At 44.5% G+C, this 20,045-nt stretch overlaps 1 protein-coding gene across 1 annotated transcript in view; it reads left to right on the top strand.

The window, feature by feature from the left end:
• Nucleotides 1-20,045, top strand: part of LOC102447295 (dynein axonemal heavy chain 5-like) — a 296,662-nt gene that overhangs the window by 194,225 nt on the left and 82,392 nt on the right. Inside the window, exons 61-63 of the mRNA XM_014581788.3 lie at nucleotides 2,917-3,135; nucleotides 5,013-5,189; nucleotides 13,528-13,722. Of these exons, the coding sequence (XP_014437274.2) occupies nucleotides 2,917-3,135; nucleotides 5,013-5,189; nucleotides 13,528-13,722 (591 nt within the window). The remainder of the gene's footprint in view (nucleotides 1-2,916; nucleotides 3,136-5,012; nucleotides 5,190-13,527; nucleotides 13,723-20,045) is intronic.

The following is a 20,045-nucleotide window of genomic DNA, read 5'->3' as shown; positions in this document are numbered from 1 at the left end:
GGAGCGCACTGGCTGCTGGCCCTGCCTCCGGGGACTATAGAATAGTCGTATAACTGCTAAAATTTGATGCAGTCACACAACTATTCAATTACATGCTATCTAACATCCCAAGTGAAGGTCCATACAATTGTTCAAGAGTGTTTTCCTATCTGCCTGCAGTTTACTAAGGTCATGCAACCCTTCTCCTCTTCTCCCAAGTCTTTTCATGGTATTTCATTTGTCCAAATCTTTTTTCGGAAGAAACTTAAGCATCATCAATGAGTGAGCAAAAATACTTGCTATTGAATTTTTCTTCAGAGCTTCCCATTACCTCATCTCTGCCCTCATAACAAAACTGTCTCTTCTCCCAATAAATATGAGTTTCTTTGAAGACAGGCTCAACTTCTAAGCTTCCCACCATTTCTTTGGCTACAATGATAGCATCTTCAAATCCGTTGTTTCTGTAGGCCACAAAGGACTCAATCATCTGCTCATCAAAGAAGTAGTAGTCATGACGTCCATGCCTTGCTTACAACATTTACTTAGTACAGGATATTGTGCCAAACTACAATTGAGACCAGAAATTTGAAGTCAGTGATCTGGCTTCCCTGGCTTTGCACCTTGTGCCAGATTCCAGCCACAACTTTTCCATCAGTACATCATAAACTTCAGTCACTTGGTACATCACTAACCATATGCTGTCAATGAGCTTCTCCCAGAAAGTGTCACTAACAGCTTCATGACCGGATTTGTAACATTGTCCATAAGGATGTTCCACCTGATAGTTGATGCCGAAAAAAGAAGTATATCCTCTGTTGTACGCCAAAGAAAAATACTGTATCTAAAGAGGATGACGCTTCATCTGACACAACCAGGTTGAGGGAATGGTAAACACAAAGAAAGCTCTTAGATTAAGTGCAATGATCCTTGCCTGGATGCCACCATTTCTTCCCTTTATGTTTGTGCCATTATTGTAGCCTAGGCACAACAGTTCTGAAGCTTTATTTTGTTCTTATTCAAAATGCTTATAAACAGTTCTGTTAGGCCTTTCCAGGAGAATTGTCCACAGACTAGACCGGAAACAGCCCTCTCTGTCTTCATCAAATCTTACCATAAATGATGCCTTTTCACTGTAACCAATATAGGGAGTGCACTCCATTATAGCAGCATAGTACTTCGCTTTGCTGAGCTGCATCAATATGTTATCAAGCATCTTCCTTCCCATAAGGTCAGTCAATTTGTTTTGAATTGATTTACTGCAGTAATAGTCCACAGCTTCTTTACAAACTGCTCAATATAGGTGTTCATGCATAACATCATTGTATTTCCCAAGGAGCTCTACTAGACCGAAGAAATTACCGTTATGTTCAGTGAACAACGTACCCAACAAGCTCTGGAAGGCCAAATTATTTTTTGCAAGGAAGAGAGTAATTGAGATTGGACACTCAAGCACGTTCCTCCATTGCTGGGTTTCTAGAGTAATAACGCTTTGGTTTTCTGCATTTATGCATTTATTTAACTTGAGCCTAGACTCAATCTCCATCTATTTGGGGTAGGCCACAAAACGGCCAAGGGACTTGTCATGCTGCTTCTGAGCATCAGCTAATTGATGCCACTAATTGTGCTCTTAAAGCACATGCAACAATTTGGTAGTCTTGTGAAATCTTTTGCAACAAAAACAGAGCATGTTGCCAATTGATTTTAAGTAAACTAGCCAGCAACCTGAGCCTGGCACTCCCCTAGCCTGGCATCCCAAACTGTTGCCTGGATTCCTGACCCTAAATCCTGCCTTGCTCCTAGGCGAAAATCTTGAGATATACACACTTGTCTTTTCTTTTTCACAAGGATTTCACTAACTAAAGCAAGGGAGTTCACTGGATATCAGCATATTTTAATCAGAATTAAGGATAAGATAAGAATGTTCTTATCAGAGCCCTGTGTTACAAACTAGTTCTTGTTTAGACTGTTCAAAGAGTCACCCTAATGGTGTCAATGTTCTATTTGTTTATTGGCTTGGGCAAGGGGGACTTTTTATGAGCTAAATACTGGCATATTTTGACAGAAAATTCATGACCACTTCAGAAATCTTGTAAGCAAAGGAGTATAGAGTTAAATTATTAACTGATTAAAGAAGATTAGCTGATTAAACAAGATGCTCATTAAATTACAAAATAACCAGTTCAACAGGAAACAATCCTTAATTATAGATGTGATTTCCTTTAGTAGCTCCTTGATTCTCTACAATTATCTATGTACTCAAATAAACTTATAATTCATTGAATAAACATCAGTTTTATCTGGTAGGAATGCACCAATTATGAGCTTAAATTTCAATGAGTCAACGTTAGTAATTACGAATTAAACTGGCAAAATGTTGATTGGAGTTTAGCCCCCAGAAGAGCAAAAATGCATGCTCTGTGTGACTGGTACATTGTGCCTCCTTTTAGTTTTATCACAGAAGTAATTTGGAGGAAAATGTGTAATTTCCATAAATAGCTGTTCATAATTCAGAAGTCACAGTTGTTGTTTGTTCTTGCCCTAAGAAATTACTAAAGTTTGAATCTTGGGTATGATACTGAACAGATTGCCTAAAATCCCTAGTGTACAGCTGTTTCATTATGGCCCTCGAGTTCCTTGCTGAATTGGAACTGTTGAAAATGAAGATGCATTGTATGATTAACTGATCAGCCTGAAGATACTAACAAATCAAAGCAGTTTAATATTGTGCCCTACTACTTAATGTTGTGATTTCTTGTCAGCAGGAACTAAAATTTTAAAAAGAAACTACATTCAAATGCTGTGGTTTCAAACAAAGCATTGTATTAAAAATAATACCTACATACTGTACAGTACAGTATAGTAGCATGGAATGAATGCGGTGAGTTAGAACTGTCAGATATCTGTGATTCAATATTTTTCACTCTAAATTATTTGTAGGCAAATCTAGCATTGCAGGAAGCAAGGCTAGCAGTTGCCCAAGATGAATTAAATAATGCACAGAACCAGCTCGATGAGAAACAGAGGGAACTGGACCAAGTACAAGCCATGTATAATGCTGCCATGCAAGAGAAACAAACTTTACTGGATGATGCTGAAACATGTAGACGGAAGATGAACAATGCCACAGCCTTAATTGAAGGATTAGGTGGAGAAAAGGTATTGATGCATCTAAGCAGAGATCTGGCATAAATTAGTTGCTTTGAGTACAATCCATAACAACAATCAATAGTGTCAAATAAATTCACAGATATTAATTTACCTCTATATACTGGAGTGTGAATATTTTTATATTTTGCCTGTTAATATAGCTCTTTTGTATACACAATTATATTCTGATTCTGCAATTCATGTTGGGCTAAGGGTTTGATTTAAGCACTGGGTGCAATACTGGCAAAGCTTTACAGGACCAGGAAATAGGTCTTTAATTCAACATTTGAGTTAAAATACTATGAAAGGAATTGTTCTTTTTTATATATAAATAGTAGTTTGAATAGTAGTTCAAAATATTGCCTAAAATCCCTGCAAAATGTTTACAGTTGCAGGAATTTAAAAAAAAACAAAATTCTTAAATATTCTCCATTCTTATGCAACATAAAAGAGCCCTTTTGAAGTTATAAATGGAGAGAACTAGATTGGCAATAACAAACTTGTTTCCAGGTTGAGTATGCTATATTTTAGCCTGGAGGCAAATTGAGTGGCTATTTTTTAACCAAAATAAATAATCTCCATAAATACATCTTTTATCAAACTAAATTTGGAGTTATAGGTTTGTCGTGTGACAATTTATTGCTCACAGATGTTATTGTTTTCACCCAGTAGAAGAATAAGACCTGGTAGCACTTCAGATCTTTAAAATGTTTTGTTTTCTGTTCAGAGTGTATATCTGAAAATAGACTATGAGGCACATTGCGTTTACCAGATTCTGTGTGCTTCCAGTAAACATTGAAAGTATATTTTGAACCCAAAAACATTTTAACTATGCTACACAGTGACCATTTTCCTATATGCTTCGATCTTGAAGTTGCCTTTTCCTGTCAGGTTGAGGGAATTGCATTGATAGCCTGACTTCAGAGGCTCATGGAAACCTGAACCTTTCCAGCGGCCTCTGAAAGATGCTGTTCCTTATCTGTTGATCATTTGCTAGCATCTTATAATAATTATTTGGGTGAAATCCTGGCTTCAGTGAAGTCAATGAAAGTTTTACCATTGATTCCAGTGGGACTAGGATTTCATCGTTTGTCCTTCACTTTGATGAATTGGCTGCTTGGTGCTTTTTCCTCTGGGTTCTTCACAAGTCACTCTATATACAGTGGACTTGTGACCACTGAAGCGGAAATAGACAGCTGGACCAGCGATAGTGCAATTCTTATCTAACCGATTCCATCATCAAGTATATGATGTGATGATTTAATCACATGCTGTGGCTGTGCAGGAACAATAAAGAAGTTGTTCGCCTCCACCATTGTACCCAAACTCGAAGTTTGAGGAGAAAAAGCCGTCCTTAATGTTTTCTAATGTGTTTTAAATGTATATGAAAAGTGTTGGAATGATTTGGCTGCATATTTTTATGCCAATATATAAATTAAAAGAGAAAATCTGAAATGGTGGTGGCAGTTCAGCATGGTGGATTTTCATGGGTCTTGAGCTGTAAGATGATCCTTCAGGACCTGTGAGTCTGCCTTATTTTCAGAGACTGACAGCACACTAAGGGAATACACACAGCCTGGTCCTGCAGCCTTTGCTCAGGCAAAACTATATTTGGCTTTGAGGAAATATAGAGTAAAGATTGTAGGGCCCAGCCCACTGTGCGTACAAAACAAATGAGAATAGAAATGTCATAACAAAAGAAAGTAATTTAAACAAAATCATGTAGAAAGCTTCTTAGTCTTTCAGAATAGAATATTTTAACCCACCATACTCTTGGTTCAATTAACAGTAGAAATATATGGGGAAAAGAATAGATGCTTTGATTTGAACTTCAGTTGAGTTTTGTGCCCATTTAACAAAGTTCTTTACAATATTTTAAAATGTAGATTCGTTGGACAGAAAGCAGCAAAAATTTTCAAAAGCAAATTATTCAATTAGTGGGAAATGTTCTTCTAGCCACTGGATTTCTTTCTTACTCTGGACCGTTCAATCAGGAGTATAGGAACTTGTTGCTCCGTCTGTGGAAGAAAGAGATGGACCGAAATAGGATTCCATATAGTGACGTAAGTATTCCTGTATTCTAGAAAATGATACATTATATTGCCCCGCAGAGAAATACTGTTAAGAACATTTCATTCTTTAACAGAGAAATCTTTTAAAATGTTTTATGGGCTGTCATGTTCCATTTCCTTTTTTAAAAATAAAAATAAAAAATGGCAAATATGCCAATGTGAAAAAATCTCATTCAAAAATCCTTTTTTTTATTTCAGTCCATCATACATCCTGCACATAATCACATAGTGGAGTTGGCAGATTTAACCAGGTTACTTTAATCTGAGAGCCCCTTATGTTAACATTTCTGTGAATCACTTCAGCTATATCTAGTATTTAGTGTCAGTAAAATAATATTTTAAAAAAAGGAGCCTGCTCCTACTCCCATTCAAAACCCTGTCAACATATATGGGGTGACTATTTCCCTAAACACCAGCATGTGGTGTTTTCAAGGATGTGTCCATGTGCGTTTTGCTGAAAACAATGAGTACATGTGTGTCTCAAGGACTTCCCATTAAACGGATTACCATATGCTTGCCAGAACTTTTCAGGGATTAAGCCATCTCTCTGCATTTGTCCTTTAGCCCACACTCCTTTGTCAAACTCATAGGATGGCATCTAGGAGAAGGAAGGGGCTTGTTTGGCTGAGGAGAGCAGAAGTTTCCTTCTGTTACTCTCCCAAGCACATCTTCCTGTTGCCACCAAAACCACCCCCTTTCTGTTGTTACTCACTGTCCCTCCCACCAACATTAAAAATCTGGTCAACCTAGAATCACTTATTTTGTTGTTATGATTGTGAACTATAAAGCTGTGAATATCAAGGAAAGATTCAGATGAAAGCTGCTTTTATTTGTTTCATATTTCTGCCACATTCTGTCATGAATACTTTAACCCATTGTTCCGACAGATAATTAAATTGTCAAAGCAATCAACTGCTCACTCACAGAGTAAAAAATTCTACAATTTCCATTTGGGATTATTTAAGTATAACATTGGGATCATGGAGGTTTGCTAGAAAACATGTGTAACATGGAACTGAACAGTTTTTCTGTTTCTCAGATTCTACGCTGCATTTTTAATCTCAGTGTAGTTTGTTTGATTTTACGTCTTAAAGTGTCATGAAAATGTTCTTAAAACCAATGATACCATGGTAACTTTTGAATAGAGAAATGTTATTTTTACATTCACATACTTTAGAAATTGGAAAGTAAGTGCAGATCTAATCCTGTCCCTCCGCTTTGTCTACAGACAGTTGTAACATTTTAACTAAAGACATGATGTTAAGCTGATTTACTTAAACCAATATAATTTCCTGGTCACGGACACTCTTACATCAGTGTAAATGTGGCTTATATCAGTTTGGTTTGTTTCCCTTTACAGGATTAAACAGACATAGATTATCCACACACAAGGTTGCATTGGTTTAACATCACACCTTTTGTTAAATTGGTGCAACTGTGTTCTTGGACAAGGCCCTCTCCTGCAGACACAGGGGAAACAGAGGTACTGTGGCTCAGAATGTAGGGCTGCAGGAATCCATGAGTCCATAGATGAGTCTGCATCCCAAAGAAGCGCTTGTTGTGACCATTTGTAGTACAGTAATTCCTCATTTAACTATAGATGCGTTTCTGAAAATGTTCGTGCTAAGTGAAAATGTGCAATGTGGGGTCAATTTTCCCATTAAAAATAATGGAAAAGGTTGGGGTTGTGTCTCAGGTGGTGGTGGCAAAGTCAATTTTTTGTTGGAGCTGAGTCGTCAATGTCAACATTAGATATCTAGCAACACAAGATAACAAGCAACACAAGTTGCCGCAGTTTGTTAAAACACAAAGATAAACACAAGTGAGTGGAGGAGTGCTATAACCACGTGTATTCATCCACTCATGTGCAATACCACTGTTTTCACTAACTTATATCACCGCACGAAGTAGTCTGTCACTTGATTATTTTCGTGTGATTTCAGGGACGATGGTCTTATTCGAAAAAGTTCTCTAAAAAAAAACTTGTACTATTACGAAAACGTGTTAAGTGGGCACATGTTAAATGAGTAATTACTGTATCTCTCATGGGGATGTGGACCAGGGCACGGCTGCTATGTGAATCTTCCCCTTTTCCTCCCCTACTATGTACGTCAGGACATGCTAGGCTTGTGGAACCTGCTCCAGTCCTTAGGCCAGCGCTACTCAACACATGGAGGCCTGCCATGCGGCCTGGGTTTAGTTGGGGCTCAACACACAGCCCACTGGTGGGATCCTTTGAACATGACCTCCACTGGGAACATGCTCCACAATAGCGAATCAATATACTGGTCTTCTGTTGAGATGCATTTTAGTAGTTACATTCCTGGACTGTCATTGCTCATTAAAGGTGCTGTCATATGGATGGAAATGGGGTAAATATTGCATTTTATTAATATCAGCAGAACTGACTTAAATGGGGCCTGTGTGTTGTATAGTCTTGCCTTAATCTTTGTATTCATGCCCATCAGTGTGATAGAAGCTATTTGCATATATTTGCGTGTACATGCAACTATACTTAAGTTGCGGCCCTCGGCATGTGCTGTGAGTATCACCGTGGCCCCCGGGGCTTCCAAAGTTGAGTAGCTCTGCCTTAAGCTGTGCGAATAGCCTGGAAGCAGCTTTACTGCTATCCCATGGCCTGGAGGAAGGATTCCTCATGACCCAAGAGGCAGGATTTGGGACATATTTACAGAGATCATCTTGCTCGATACTCTGCTCCTATCTCCTTTTACTTTGTATGAGAGCTACATATTTTTTGTCTGTTATTAGGGATATCAGGCACATCAATGGCTGTTACATCCTGCCCATTCTCTAGCCATGCCCAGCTCAAAGAGGCCCATCTCCAAACACTCATTGTCAAAAGGGTCATGTAGCCTTACTTGCCTTTAGACCATTCGCTAAGCTTCTTACTGTCTGGGAGTGACAACGTTTGAATATGGTGACCTTAGAGAAGGAGAAATTAATGACCTGTAATTCTGTTTCTCTAGAGTTATTCTGACTACATTTTTACTCAGCCACCTTCCCTCACAATCAGAGGGTTACCTTTTTAAAGTTTCTATGCTGATCATTATTTTTTCCATGTTTGACAGGCTGGACATAGACTGTCACAATTAGTATGAGGTTTCAAGTCATAACTGACTATTCTGCTTAGCTTGCTGTCCTTCAAAGACAAACAAAATTTCAGTGAGTGTGTGCGCAATACAGTTTTAAAATATTTTTTCATTGAATTCAGTGTACATGATAGGCAGTAGATTAATAGCTCTTTCCCAACAAGAAAGAACACAGATTTATAACTGTGTGAGGTGCATGAGTCACTTGGACACCCATTTTCAAATTGGAATGTGTAAATATACACAACTGACCCCATAGTTAGACACCTAAATAAGCGGTCTGAGTTTCAGAGTTGCTGAGGCCTCCAAACTTCCTAATGAAGTCCAAGAGTTGCAGATGATTGGAACTTGTAAATGTCTGTTCATCAAAATGTCTAAATATAGATTTAAGTGTGTAATTTTAGCGGCATCCACCTTTGCAAAGGTAACCATTCACTTCTTTGTGCCTCATGCGTCCCAGCTGGAAAGTGAAATTATAAAGGTTACTCTGCCTTTCCAGGCTGTTCTGCAGCTTTCTTTGTTAAAATGCTTTGATGTACTCAGACTGATGGCACCTAAGGAATGCAAATAGAATTAACCCTTAGGTCTTACAGCCACCCCTGTTGCTCACTCTCATGATTTTATCAGCTCCAAGTCAGTGTCCCACCTTTGCTCCTGCTGCTCAAGATACCGCTGTAGGCCATGCAGGCAGGTGATTTGTTCCTGCTCCAGGTCCTTGCAGGGTCATCTGTGGTGGCGGCTCTTGAGGGGTCAGGAGGATGACACTGGAGGTGGTGGATGCACCTTGCTCACAGCTAGTCCAGCTGTGAAGAAAAGTGAGAAGGGCGGTCATCCCAGGAGACACTGTGCATGAAGCCTAGTCCTCATCTCTGAGCCGACACCGAAAGGTCTCAGTTCAGACAATTGTGATGTGCTTTGAGCAGGCCATCTGTGGCCTAGACAGTGAGCACAGTCCTGCAGGGGCACAGATGTCCCAAGGGAGCCTGGCTACCCCCACACCCCAGGGACAAGCAGGTGTGGGAAGGTGCCAGCCAGGCCAGGAGCCTGCAGGTGGGATGAGGCGGCTGGATTTCCCTCCATGCCCCTCATATGCCGAGTCCAGCCTTGGTGGCATCCCACAGGGAGAGGACTTGTATCCCTTCCCTTTGAAGGAGAAGAGGGGAGGGAGTTGGGGGAGGTGTGTGTGAAACAACAGACGCCGCTTGCCAAGGAGGGTGGTACTAAGGTCCCTTCCTCTTCCTCCCCCTGGCAGGTTCCCATGCAGAGGCTTGGTGTCCTCTGCCTCGTTGCAGTTGACCGGGAGCAGTTGTTACCCCAAGAGAATGTTACCCCAAGGGTGCCCCATGTGCGGCACTGCTATGTGTGTCCATGACCCCAGCCTCCTTAGTGGTGGCTTGTGGTGGGAAGGTGTCCCACCACGGAGTTGGGAATAAGGCAGGCCTCTCCAGGAACCTTGTAAGCAGGAGAGAAAGGTTCCTCTGTGGCAGCTTCATGTGGCTGTCTGCTCCAGACTGGTACTCCATTTGTGATCCCCAGGCCGAGGAGGCCAAGGGAGGAGCGTGCAGTCCCTCACCACCTGCCATCTACCCCCATGTGTGTGTAGGGAAAGTAATGGAACTCAACTGATGGTTCTTCCCCAGCTTCATCCAAACCTGAGGTGACATCCTGGGAGTGGGGTACTGACTCCAGGGATAGGATGACTTCCTGGCTGGCAGCCATCGTGTCCTGGCTGGCCTCGTCTTCCTCCTCCACCTCCTCCTCTTTCTTATGCACAGCTCCACCATCTGGGAGGCTCACGATGAGCATCTCCAGGCCAGAGTCCACGATGAGGGCCTGGGAAGGGACCAACCTCCCCTTCCAGGATGTGGTGCAGCTGCTCATAAAAGCGCCAGGTCTGGGGTGCTGCTCTTGAGCGGGGATTGCATTCTCTGGCCTTGGTGTAGGTCTGCCTGAGTTCTTTGATTTTCATCACACCTGCTTCTAGGTGCACATGTGGCCCTTTTGGCCCAGGCTGGTGGCTATCCAGCCATACAAATTGGCATTCCTGTGCCTGGTGGGGAGATCCTGGAGGTTTGCTTCATCTCCCCAGACCTCAGTGAGATCCAGGATCTTTATACCAGACCAGGAAGGGGCCCTCTTCTTCTGCCCCTGGACAGGGGCTTGGGAGCTGGCTGCCAGCTCACTAACAGCCCTGGGGGGTTTGATGGGTGCATTGGGGTCAGCCACTGCTGCAGAAATGTATCCTGAAGTGTGTCAGAGGGCAGTCAGGGCCTGCATTGAGCCACCAAGAGTTTCCCCTGTGGCTACGGCTTTAAAAACTGCAAGGGAAGGGAAATTATAGAGTTTTGAGGGATGTGGACAGAATGACAACCAGGGCAGCTGCCAAAAGCCCTAGAGGCCAATTATTGTGAAATAAGCACAGCTGTGCCATCCACACTCACCTTATTTTGAAATGACTATTTTGAAATAGGTGTTATTCCTCGTGAAAGGAGGTTTTATTATTCTGGAATAAGAAGCCCCTTATTTCAAGATAATTTTGAAATAATGGGCTTGTTGTGTGGAAGCTCACCTTGTTATTTTGAAATAATGCTGTAGTGTAGACATGCCCAGAGTGAGTTAGTGAACTGAGAACAGAACTGAAGGCAGTTTTATTACTGCAGTTTAATAGTATTACTGCAGTTTAATCCTGACTTTGACACTGACTCTGTGGAACAAGTCAAGTCACTTAGGGTATGTCTACACTACAGAGTTAGTTCGAACTAACAAACGTTAGTTCGAACTAACTTTAATAGGCGCTACACTAGCGCTCCGCTAGTTCGAATTTAATTCGAACTGGCGGAGCGCTTCGTTCGAACTAGGTAAACCTCATTTTACGAGGATTAAGCCTAGTTCGAACTAGCTAGTTCGAATTATGGGCTGTGTAGACCCTTAATTCGAACTAGTGGGAGGCTAAGGCTTCCCAGGTTTCCCTGGTGGCCACTCTGGCCAACACCAGGGAAACTCTATGCCTCCCTCCCGGCCCCGGACCCCTTAAAGGGGCACGGGCTGGCTACAGTGCCCATGCCAGGTGCAAGCCTGCCAGCACCCAGCCAGCAGACCCTGCCCCTGGCACGGCTCGAGCCAGCCACCCGATGCCCCCCAGCCCTCCCCCTCTTCCCGGGACCAGGCTGGCGGCTCCCGGGAGCTTGCCTGGGACCGCAAGAGGTGGGCACCCGCCTGGGCTACTGCGGACATTGTGGACCTTGTCCACGATCTCCGCACTAGGCACAGGAAGGTGGCCGTCTAGGGCTGGAGAGCTGCCAGCCTGGCCACCCAGGACCAGGTGTGCATGGAAATCAAGGTGGTCCACTGAGACCCCCGACCCTGAGCCCTGAGCTTACAATGGCCGTCCTGGGTCAGACCAAAGGTCCATCTAGCCCAGTAGCCTGTCTACCGACAGTGGCCAACCCTAGGGACCCTGGAGGGGATGGACTGAAGACAATGACCAAGCCATTTGTCTCGTGCCATCCTTCTCCAGCCTTCCACAAACTTTGCCAGGGACACCACTCCTACCCCCTGGCTAATACCACTCCATGGACCCAACCTCCATCACTTGATCTCACTTCCCTTTCAACTCTGTTCTAGTTCTAGCCTTCACAGCCTCCTGCAGCAAGGAGTTCCACAGGTTGACTCTTTGCTTTGTGAAGAACAACTTTCTTTTACTAGTTTGTAGCCTGCTACCCATTCCTTTCCTTTGGTGTCCTCTAGTCCTTCTTGTGGGAACTCATGAAGAACTTTTCTGTATGCACCCTCTCCGCCCAACTCCTGCTTTTAGAGACCTCTATCCTGTCCCCCCTCCGTCTCCTCTTTTCTAAGCTGAAAAGTCCCAGTCTCTTTAACCTCTCTTCATATGGGACCTGTTCCCAACCCCTGATCATTGTAGTTGCCCTCCACTCTCCCAGCCTCTCTCTTCACCTCTCCCACCTCCTTTTCCCAGTCTCCCCCAGTTTTGTTCAATAAAGACAGATTCCATTTTTGAACACAATTGTCCTTTATTTTGTACATCAAGAAAAGGGGCTAGGGAAGGGTAAGTGGAAGGAGGTGAGGGAGGAATGGGGCACGAGCCCCCGATGGGGAGGACTGGGCTGGCTCTGCGGGCTTCTGGGGGTGGAAGCTCTCCTGCAGCCCCCCAATTGCCCTCTCTCCCCAGATGGCAGCCTGCGGCAAGTGAAGCCGGGCTGATGGCCGAGTGGTGTGATGTGTCCAGTGTGGGCACTCCGGGCACTCCAAGCAGAACTGTCTGTCCGGGGTGGGGGTCGGGACCCTTTAAGCACAGCCCTCGGCTAACCTGAGACAGCATCTCCACGCTCTAAGTCCTCCTCTGATGCCCTGCCGGCACTGCTTCCGGCCATCCTTAACCCCGGTTCAGGGTCCACTTAATGTGGACATGCTAGTTCGAATTAGCAAAACGCTAATTCAAACTAGTTTTTTAGTCTGGATGCATTAGTTCGAATTAGCTTAGTTCGAATTAACTAATTTGAACTAAGTTAGTTCGAATTAGTGCTGTAGTGTAGACATACCCTTAGCCTTATGTTTTAGGGTGCGTCTACTCTTCAAAATAAAAAAACCAAAAACATTGCACTAAGTCTCATCGTTCAGATGGGGCTTATGCTATGGGACCAGAAATAGCAGTGTGGCCATTTCCATTTCATAGAATCATAGAATCATAGGACTGGAAGGGACCTCGAGAGGTCATCGAGTCCAGCCCCCCGCCCTCAAGGCAGGATCAAGCTCCGTCTACACCATCCCTGACAGATGTCTATCTAGCCTGTTCTTAAATATCTCCAGAGAGGGAGATTCCACCACCTCCCTTGGCAATTTATTCCAATATTTGACCACCCTGACAGTTAGGAATTTTTTCCTAATGTCCAATCTAAACCTCCCCTGCTGCACTTTAAGCCCATTACTCCTTGTCCTGTCCTCAGAAACCAAGAGGAACAAATTTTCTCCTTCCTCCTTGTGACACCCTTTTAGATATTTGAAAGCCGCTATCATGTCCCCCCTTAATCTTCTTTTTTCCAAACTAAACAAACCAAACAAATTTAGGCTAGAGCCCAGGTCCTAAAACTCAGCAAGGTGAAGCATGTTTGCTTTTTCAGCAACTTTAGCTTTCAGTGAGACATTTTGAATAGCAGCACACGAACAGATTATAATTTAATCACTTAATCTTTTTATGTTAGGATCTTAACCTCATCAGTATGCTTGTTGACAATGCTACAGTTGGTGACTGGAACCTCCAGGGTCTTCCAAATGACGACCTTTCCATTCAGAATGGCATCATTGTCACAAAGGCATCTCGATATCCTTTGCTGATTGACCCACAAGGTCAAGGAAAGATCTGGATTAAAAATAAGGAAAAAAATAACGAACTCCAGGTACATTCTTTCTTTAAAACATTTTTCATCTCTGTGTCATGTTAACTCATTGCTAGTAATATCATAATCAATGCAAGTTAATTATACACCACTATATACTGGCTGTCCACTGTGGTAATTGAAATCAAGTCTTTGTTATTTACTGCCGGTGGTGGAAAGATGTACAGATTTCACATATATTATACCCTATGGGAGAGGATGATATAGATGAGATAAAATGAATTTATCCTACACCTTTGACCATCTCACCCATACTCTATAGTCACTGCTCCGTCCTCTTTGGGATTTGGAACTTATGGTAACATTACAGATCTCTGAGATCTTCATACAGATGCTTGGTTCAGTCAGCTTGTCATGTAAATGTTTCCTTTCTGTTGCACAGCTTCCCTCCCCATTCATTTTTAAAGGTTAATGCCCCCTCAGCAATGGTCCAGTGGTGTTGCTGGAAGCTAATCTCTGCCCTTCAACTCAGGACACCAGATTTTCTACTTCTGGAAGTGTGACAAGTTCACAGTCCAGTTACTCCCAACTGTTTTGTTTTTATCATCTTTGTTTGTATTCAGTTGTTTTCTGCAGTTGCAATGTATAACCCTCTTCCTCCTTCTCCTTTTCTGGATCAGGTAAGTAGCAGCAACATGGTTTCATTCCCGTGGACCTGCCACTGCCAGACTCCTCAGAATTGTCCTGCAAAGACCTGGCTTAAATGTAAGCAGCGTTCCCTCCATAAGGCAGCACCTATGGCTGCTCTAGAGAGAGGATTCTACCCTGCCTGTTCTCAGGGCACAGGGCTTGGAGTCAGACTGATGTGTCGGTCCTTGCCCTCCCGCGTGAAGCCATGGCTTCAGGGCAGAGAATTCCACTCAGGGGGTTTGAGCTTTCAGGGAGAGAGCCTAAAAACAAGGAAAAAGCTCTCTGGCCAGCTCAGCAGGTAAGTCCCACAGTGGAGCTGTGTTGCTGAAAGGTGTCCTCTACTCCTTGGGGAAAGTAGCAGCTCCCAGTTCCCTTTTCTCCCACTATGAATTGGAGGAGTCTCATGACACTCAGGCTAAGTACTACAAACCCTGAAGAATCCTAAAAAGCAAAAGCAAGTGTGTCCTTCGCAAGGCAGTGTTAAATATTGTTAATAGACAAGTGGGGTGACAGTCAGGGGGTATCCCCTTCCCCTGTGCCTTCTGCCCTGAGGTGGTGCTTGCTGGGGCTTTTCTCCTACACAGAGGTGGTCCCATAAGGCTTTCTGCCATGCTCACTGACCCCTGTGCCCTGGCAACATGTCTGGGCATGTGGAGAAGCCTGTCTTTCCTGTGCAGCCCTGTCTCAGGCTGCAGCCTACTGGGAATTGTGCCTGGCTGGCTCTAAGGCCAAGAAACAGGGAAAGGGGCCTCCTGCTCTCCACCCTCTCCCCGCCAAGGCTGGCTTTGCTTACAGGCCATAGGAGCACTGGGCAGTCTGTGCCCGGAACAGAGTCTCTTGTGGGTTACACTCCTCACAAAGCTGCACCTTCAGGGGATTACAGGGAGGTCAGAGAAATTCCCTTCCCATGATCAGATGATCCTGACTGACCGAGGAAAGCCCTGAGTGGTACAAGGTTGCTGCTGTAATACTTAGCTGGGTGTTAGCTAGCCTCAGGGAGAAGGCCTTTCAGACTCCCATGTCAGTTAACAAGCTTCTTCAACAAACTATGTGTACGTACCAGTTCCCTTCTGTGGTGGCATGGTCTGATGTATTCATTTAGATGGAATATGTGCGCTGGAAGTGTTAACATACTCACTCTCCAATGTCAAACAGTGTTAAACAAGGTCTGGGGCTTGATATATGAAGACCTCAGCCTGCTTAATACCATGGTGAACACACTATTAAAACCCTTTTATCTGTTTATTAAAGATAAAGAAAAGAAGGAAAAGCAGAGCATTTGAAATGTAAAATATTCAATAAGGCTTTCATTTTAACAACATCCTTTGTTCTCTTTCTCTTTAGCTGAAGAGAGCTTTTAGAAGGGGAGGAAAAAAACCTTGTTTGACAGACTCTTAGATGATAACAAAGATGGCAATAATTCCCTTTTGGGAAAAAGAAAAGCTAGCTAAGACGGTTGTAACTGTTGTTGTTGCTGCTGTTGTTGTTGTTAAAAGTCCAATTCCTGTTTCATCTCAGCTATGTTTGGGATTCACCTGAAGCCAGCAGAGATGGCAGTGTCATTTGGGTTCCTCTCTCTCTGGCCCAGTCTGGTCAGAACGTGTCTCGGGATTAGGATAAGGAAGGTCCAGGATCCCAGTACACAATGTGGGTGGCAGCTGTGATTGCGAAACTCACTCCAGTGGGGCTAATTTTTCTCGTGAAAATCTTTCTTTAAGGAAACTGTTGTGTGGTACACCCTGTCACCCTTTGAGATGGGAGGTAAGGGTGTTAGAGCCCCATGGCTCAGTCCAAATTGCTATCCATACCTGTAGGGTAGTATGACCTAATGCTGGTGTCAGTGAGGCTGCTTTTCTTAAGCTGGGCTGTGTGTGACCCAGTGACCAGCATCAATATGGCTGCCCACCTCTTTGTGGCAGTATTGACCCATGGCCAAAATCAATATAGGTTCCTACCTCTACGGGACATTGTGGCCTAGCAGCCAGTGGAGGAGTGGGCTATCATCCCTAACAAGATAAAGATAGAAAGCATGTGTGTACAAGAGCTCACAAGTCCTGTTCAAGACTCTTCCTTCTGATCCAGCCTTTACATCCAGACTCTTAAGTGGGTGTTAATAGTCACAGCAAGGCACAAGTTGCATGTTATGCATCAAAACCATGCATAGACAACATGCCAATCAGTACCCAGTCTAGAAAAACAGATCGCGTTGTAATTGAACAGCTGCTGGAAAGCATTCATAGCATTTAGTTCTTCAAAAAGCAAGTGGAGCTTTTGATTTCAGTGAAGAGAATTGTACACTTGGGGTACGTCTAAACTACATGGCTCCGTCGACGGAGCCATGTAGATTTGTTGTTTTGGCAAAGTCAAATGAAGCCGCGATTTAAATGATCGCGGCTTCATTTATATTTACATGGCTGCCGCGCTGAGCGGACAAACAGCTGATCAGCTGTTTGTCCGCTCAGCGCGCTAGTCTGGACGCTCCCCTGCGACATCAAAGCCCTTTGTCAACAGCCCCGGTAAACCTCATCCCACAAGGAATAACGGGGCTGCCGACAAAGGGCTTTGATGTCGGCAGGGGAACGTCCAGACTAGCGCGCTGAGCAGACAAACAGCTCAGCTGTTTGTCGGCTCAGCGCGGCAGCCATGTAAATTTAAATGAAGCCGCGATCATTTAAATCGCGGCTTCATTTGACTTTGCCTATGTGTCTAATCTACATGCCTCTGACGACAGAGGCATGTAGTCTAGACACAGCCTTGAAGATCAAAACAGACATGGCTCTGGCTGTAAAGATTTGAAAAGTTCCAACACTGGATTGCATCATTCATCTCTTGAGAGGTCATCAGTGGTTAGGATTGCTAATGCTATGCGTTAGCTTCATCTCTTGTGGATTTTTCAAAGCATACCTGCTGCAATTCCCACAGAAAATATAAAACCATGTACTTCATGCAATGCAAAATTAGGTATCATTCTCAGGTAACAGTCAGTTATTGTGGGCATGTAAGTGCAAACAACATGCTAAAAGCCAACTCAACTTTCACTTTTGAGTCTTGCATACTCACAATGGAAGCAAACATAGTTTGAAGACAAATTTCCAAATGCTCAGTATGTTTGTCTGTGACAGGAGCCCCACGGTGCAGCCTATGACTGTTCCCCATTAAGTATCCAGCCTAGACTGTCTCTTACAGTGCTTTGCTAGTGACAAGCAGCAAACCTCTCCAGGTGCAGTTATCTCTCACCATAACTATATATGGAACCCACACACAGTTAGATTGCATGAATACTCCCAGAGTCACCCAGGGTATGTCTACACTACAATGTTAGTTCGAACTAATGGACGCTAGTTCGAACTAACATTCATAGCCGCTACACTAGCGCTCCGCTAGTTCGAATTTGAATTGAACTAGCCGAGCGCTTAGTTCGAACTAGGAAAACCTCATTTTACGAGGATTAAGCCTAGTTCGAACTTACTAGTTCGAATTAAGGGGTGTGTAGCCCCTTAATTCGAACTAGTGGGAGGCTAGCCCTCCCCAGGTTTCCCTGGTGGCCACTCTGGCCAACACCGGGGAAACTCTATGCCCCCTCCCGGCCGCGGACCCCTTAAAGGGGCACGGGCTGGCTACGGTGCCCGTGCCAGGTGCAAGCCTGCCAGCACCCAGCCAGCAGCCCCTGCACCTGGCACGGCACAGAGCCACCCACCCGATGTCCCCCAGCCCACCCCCTCTTCCCGGGACCAGGCTGGCGGCTCCCGGGAGCTTGCCCTGGACCGCAAGAGGCGGGCACCTTCCTGGGCTAGTGCGGACATCGTGGACCTTGTCCACGATCTCCGCACTAGGCACAGGAAAGTGGCCGTCTAGGGCAGGAGAGCTGCCAGCCTGGCCACCCAGGAGCAGGTGTGCATGAAAATCAAGGGGGTCCACTGAGACCCCTGACCCTGAGCTTACAATGGCCATCCTGGGTCAGACCAAAGGTCCATCTAGCCCAGTAGCCTGTCTGCCGACAGCGGCCAACCCTAGGGACCCTGGAGGGGATGGACCGAAGACAGTGACCAAGCCATTTGTCTCGTGCCATCCCTCTCCAGCCTTCCACAAACTTTGGGCAGGGACACCACTCCTACCCCCTGGCTAAGACTACTCCATGGACCCAACCTCCATGACTTGATCTCACTTCCCTTTAAACTCTGTTCCAGTTCTAGCCTTCACAGCCTCCTGCAGCAAGGAGTTCCACAGGTTAACTATTTGCTTTGTCAACAACAACAACTTTCTCTTACTAGTTTCAAGCCTGCTACCCATTCCTTTCCTTTGGTGTCCTCTAGTCCTTCTTTATGGGAACTCATGAAGAACTTTTCTGAATGCACCCTCTCCACCCAACCCCTGCTTTTAGAGACCTCTATCCTGTCCCCGCTCCATCTCCTCTTTTCTAAGCTGAACAGTCCCAGTCTCTGTAGCCTCTCTTCATCTGGGACCTGTTCCCAACCCCTGATCATGTTAGTTGCCCTCCCCTCTCCCACCCTCTCTCTTCCCCTCTCCCACCTCCTTTTCCCAGTCTCCCCCAGTTTTGTTCAATAAAGACAGAGTCAATGTTGGAAGAAACGTTATCTTTATTTTGTACATCAATAAGAAGGGGGGCTAGGGAAGGGTAAGTGGAAGGAGGTGAGGGAGGAATGGGGTACGAGACCCCGATGGGGAGGACTGGGCTGGCTCTGTGGGCTTCTGGGGGTGGAAGCTCTCCTGCAGCCCCCCAATTGCCCCCTCTCCCCAGATGGCAGCCTGCGGCAAGTGCAGCCGGTCTGATGGCCGAGTGGTGTGATGTGCCCAGTGTGGGTACTCCGGGCAATCCAAGCCAGGACTTCTTTGCAAGCGGGGAACCCCTTAGAACTGTCTGTCCGGGGTAGGGGTCGGGACCCTTTAAGCGCAGCCCTCGGCTAGCCTGAGACAGCATCTCCACGCTCTAAGTCCTCCTCTGATGCCCTGCCGGCACTGCTTCCGGCCATCCTTAAGCCCTGTTCAGGGTCCACTCAATGTGGACTTGCTAGTTCGAATTAGCAAAACGCTAATTCAAACTAGTTTTTAGTTCTAGACGCGTAAGTTCGAATTAGCTTAGTTCGAATTAACTAATTCGAACTAAGTTAGTTCGAATTAACATTGTAGTGTAGACGTACCCCCCGGAATCAGAGAAAAGCATCAGCCAAATCCCCCAGCTCCCCACACTGTTGCTCAGGGATACACCATTTTGCACTACATCCTTTATTGTTCAGTGAAAATTTATTAATTGGTTCACTATTTCATCAATGGAAAGAGGACATTCACTAGCTGTTGTAAACCTCAGCAGATTTACCAAATACTGCCCGAAAACTCACTGATAAAGATAAACAGCAAAACAAATTTATTGGTTAAGAAAGATATACTTTAAGTGATTATACGTAATAGACATAAAAGTCAGAGTGGTCATCAAAATAAAATAAATACAAGCACTCAGTCTGAACCTTAATCTTTATCACACTAGACAGTATTTAGATCAAACAATGTTTTCATTACACTGGGTCTTACAGTCTTTAAGAAACAGGTTTCTCTTTTAACCTGGGCCAGCCTGTCAGTTGAAATTTTTTGTCTTCTCAGCATCTTTGTTACTTGCAGCATAAAGGTGCATCTACACTGCACCCATAGCTCAAAATAAGCTATGCAATTTGAGTAGT

This window comes from Pelodiscus sinensis, chromosome 2 (genome assembly GCF_049634645.1).
Source record: "Pelodiscus sinensis isolate JC-2024 chromosome 2, ASM4963464v1, whole genome shotgun sequence".
In the NCBI taxonomy this organism is placed as follows: domain Eukaryota; kingdom Metazoa; phylum Chordata; order Testudines; family Trionychidae; genus Pelodiscus; species Pelodiscus sinensis.
This window is presented reverse-complemented; position numbering and strand designations above follow the sequence as displayed.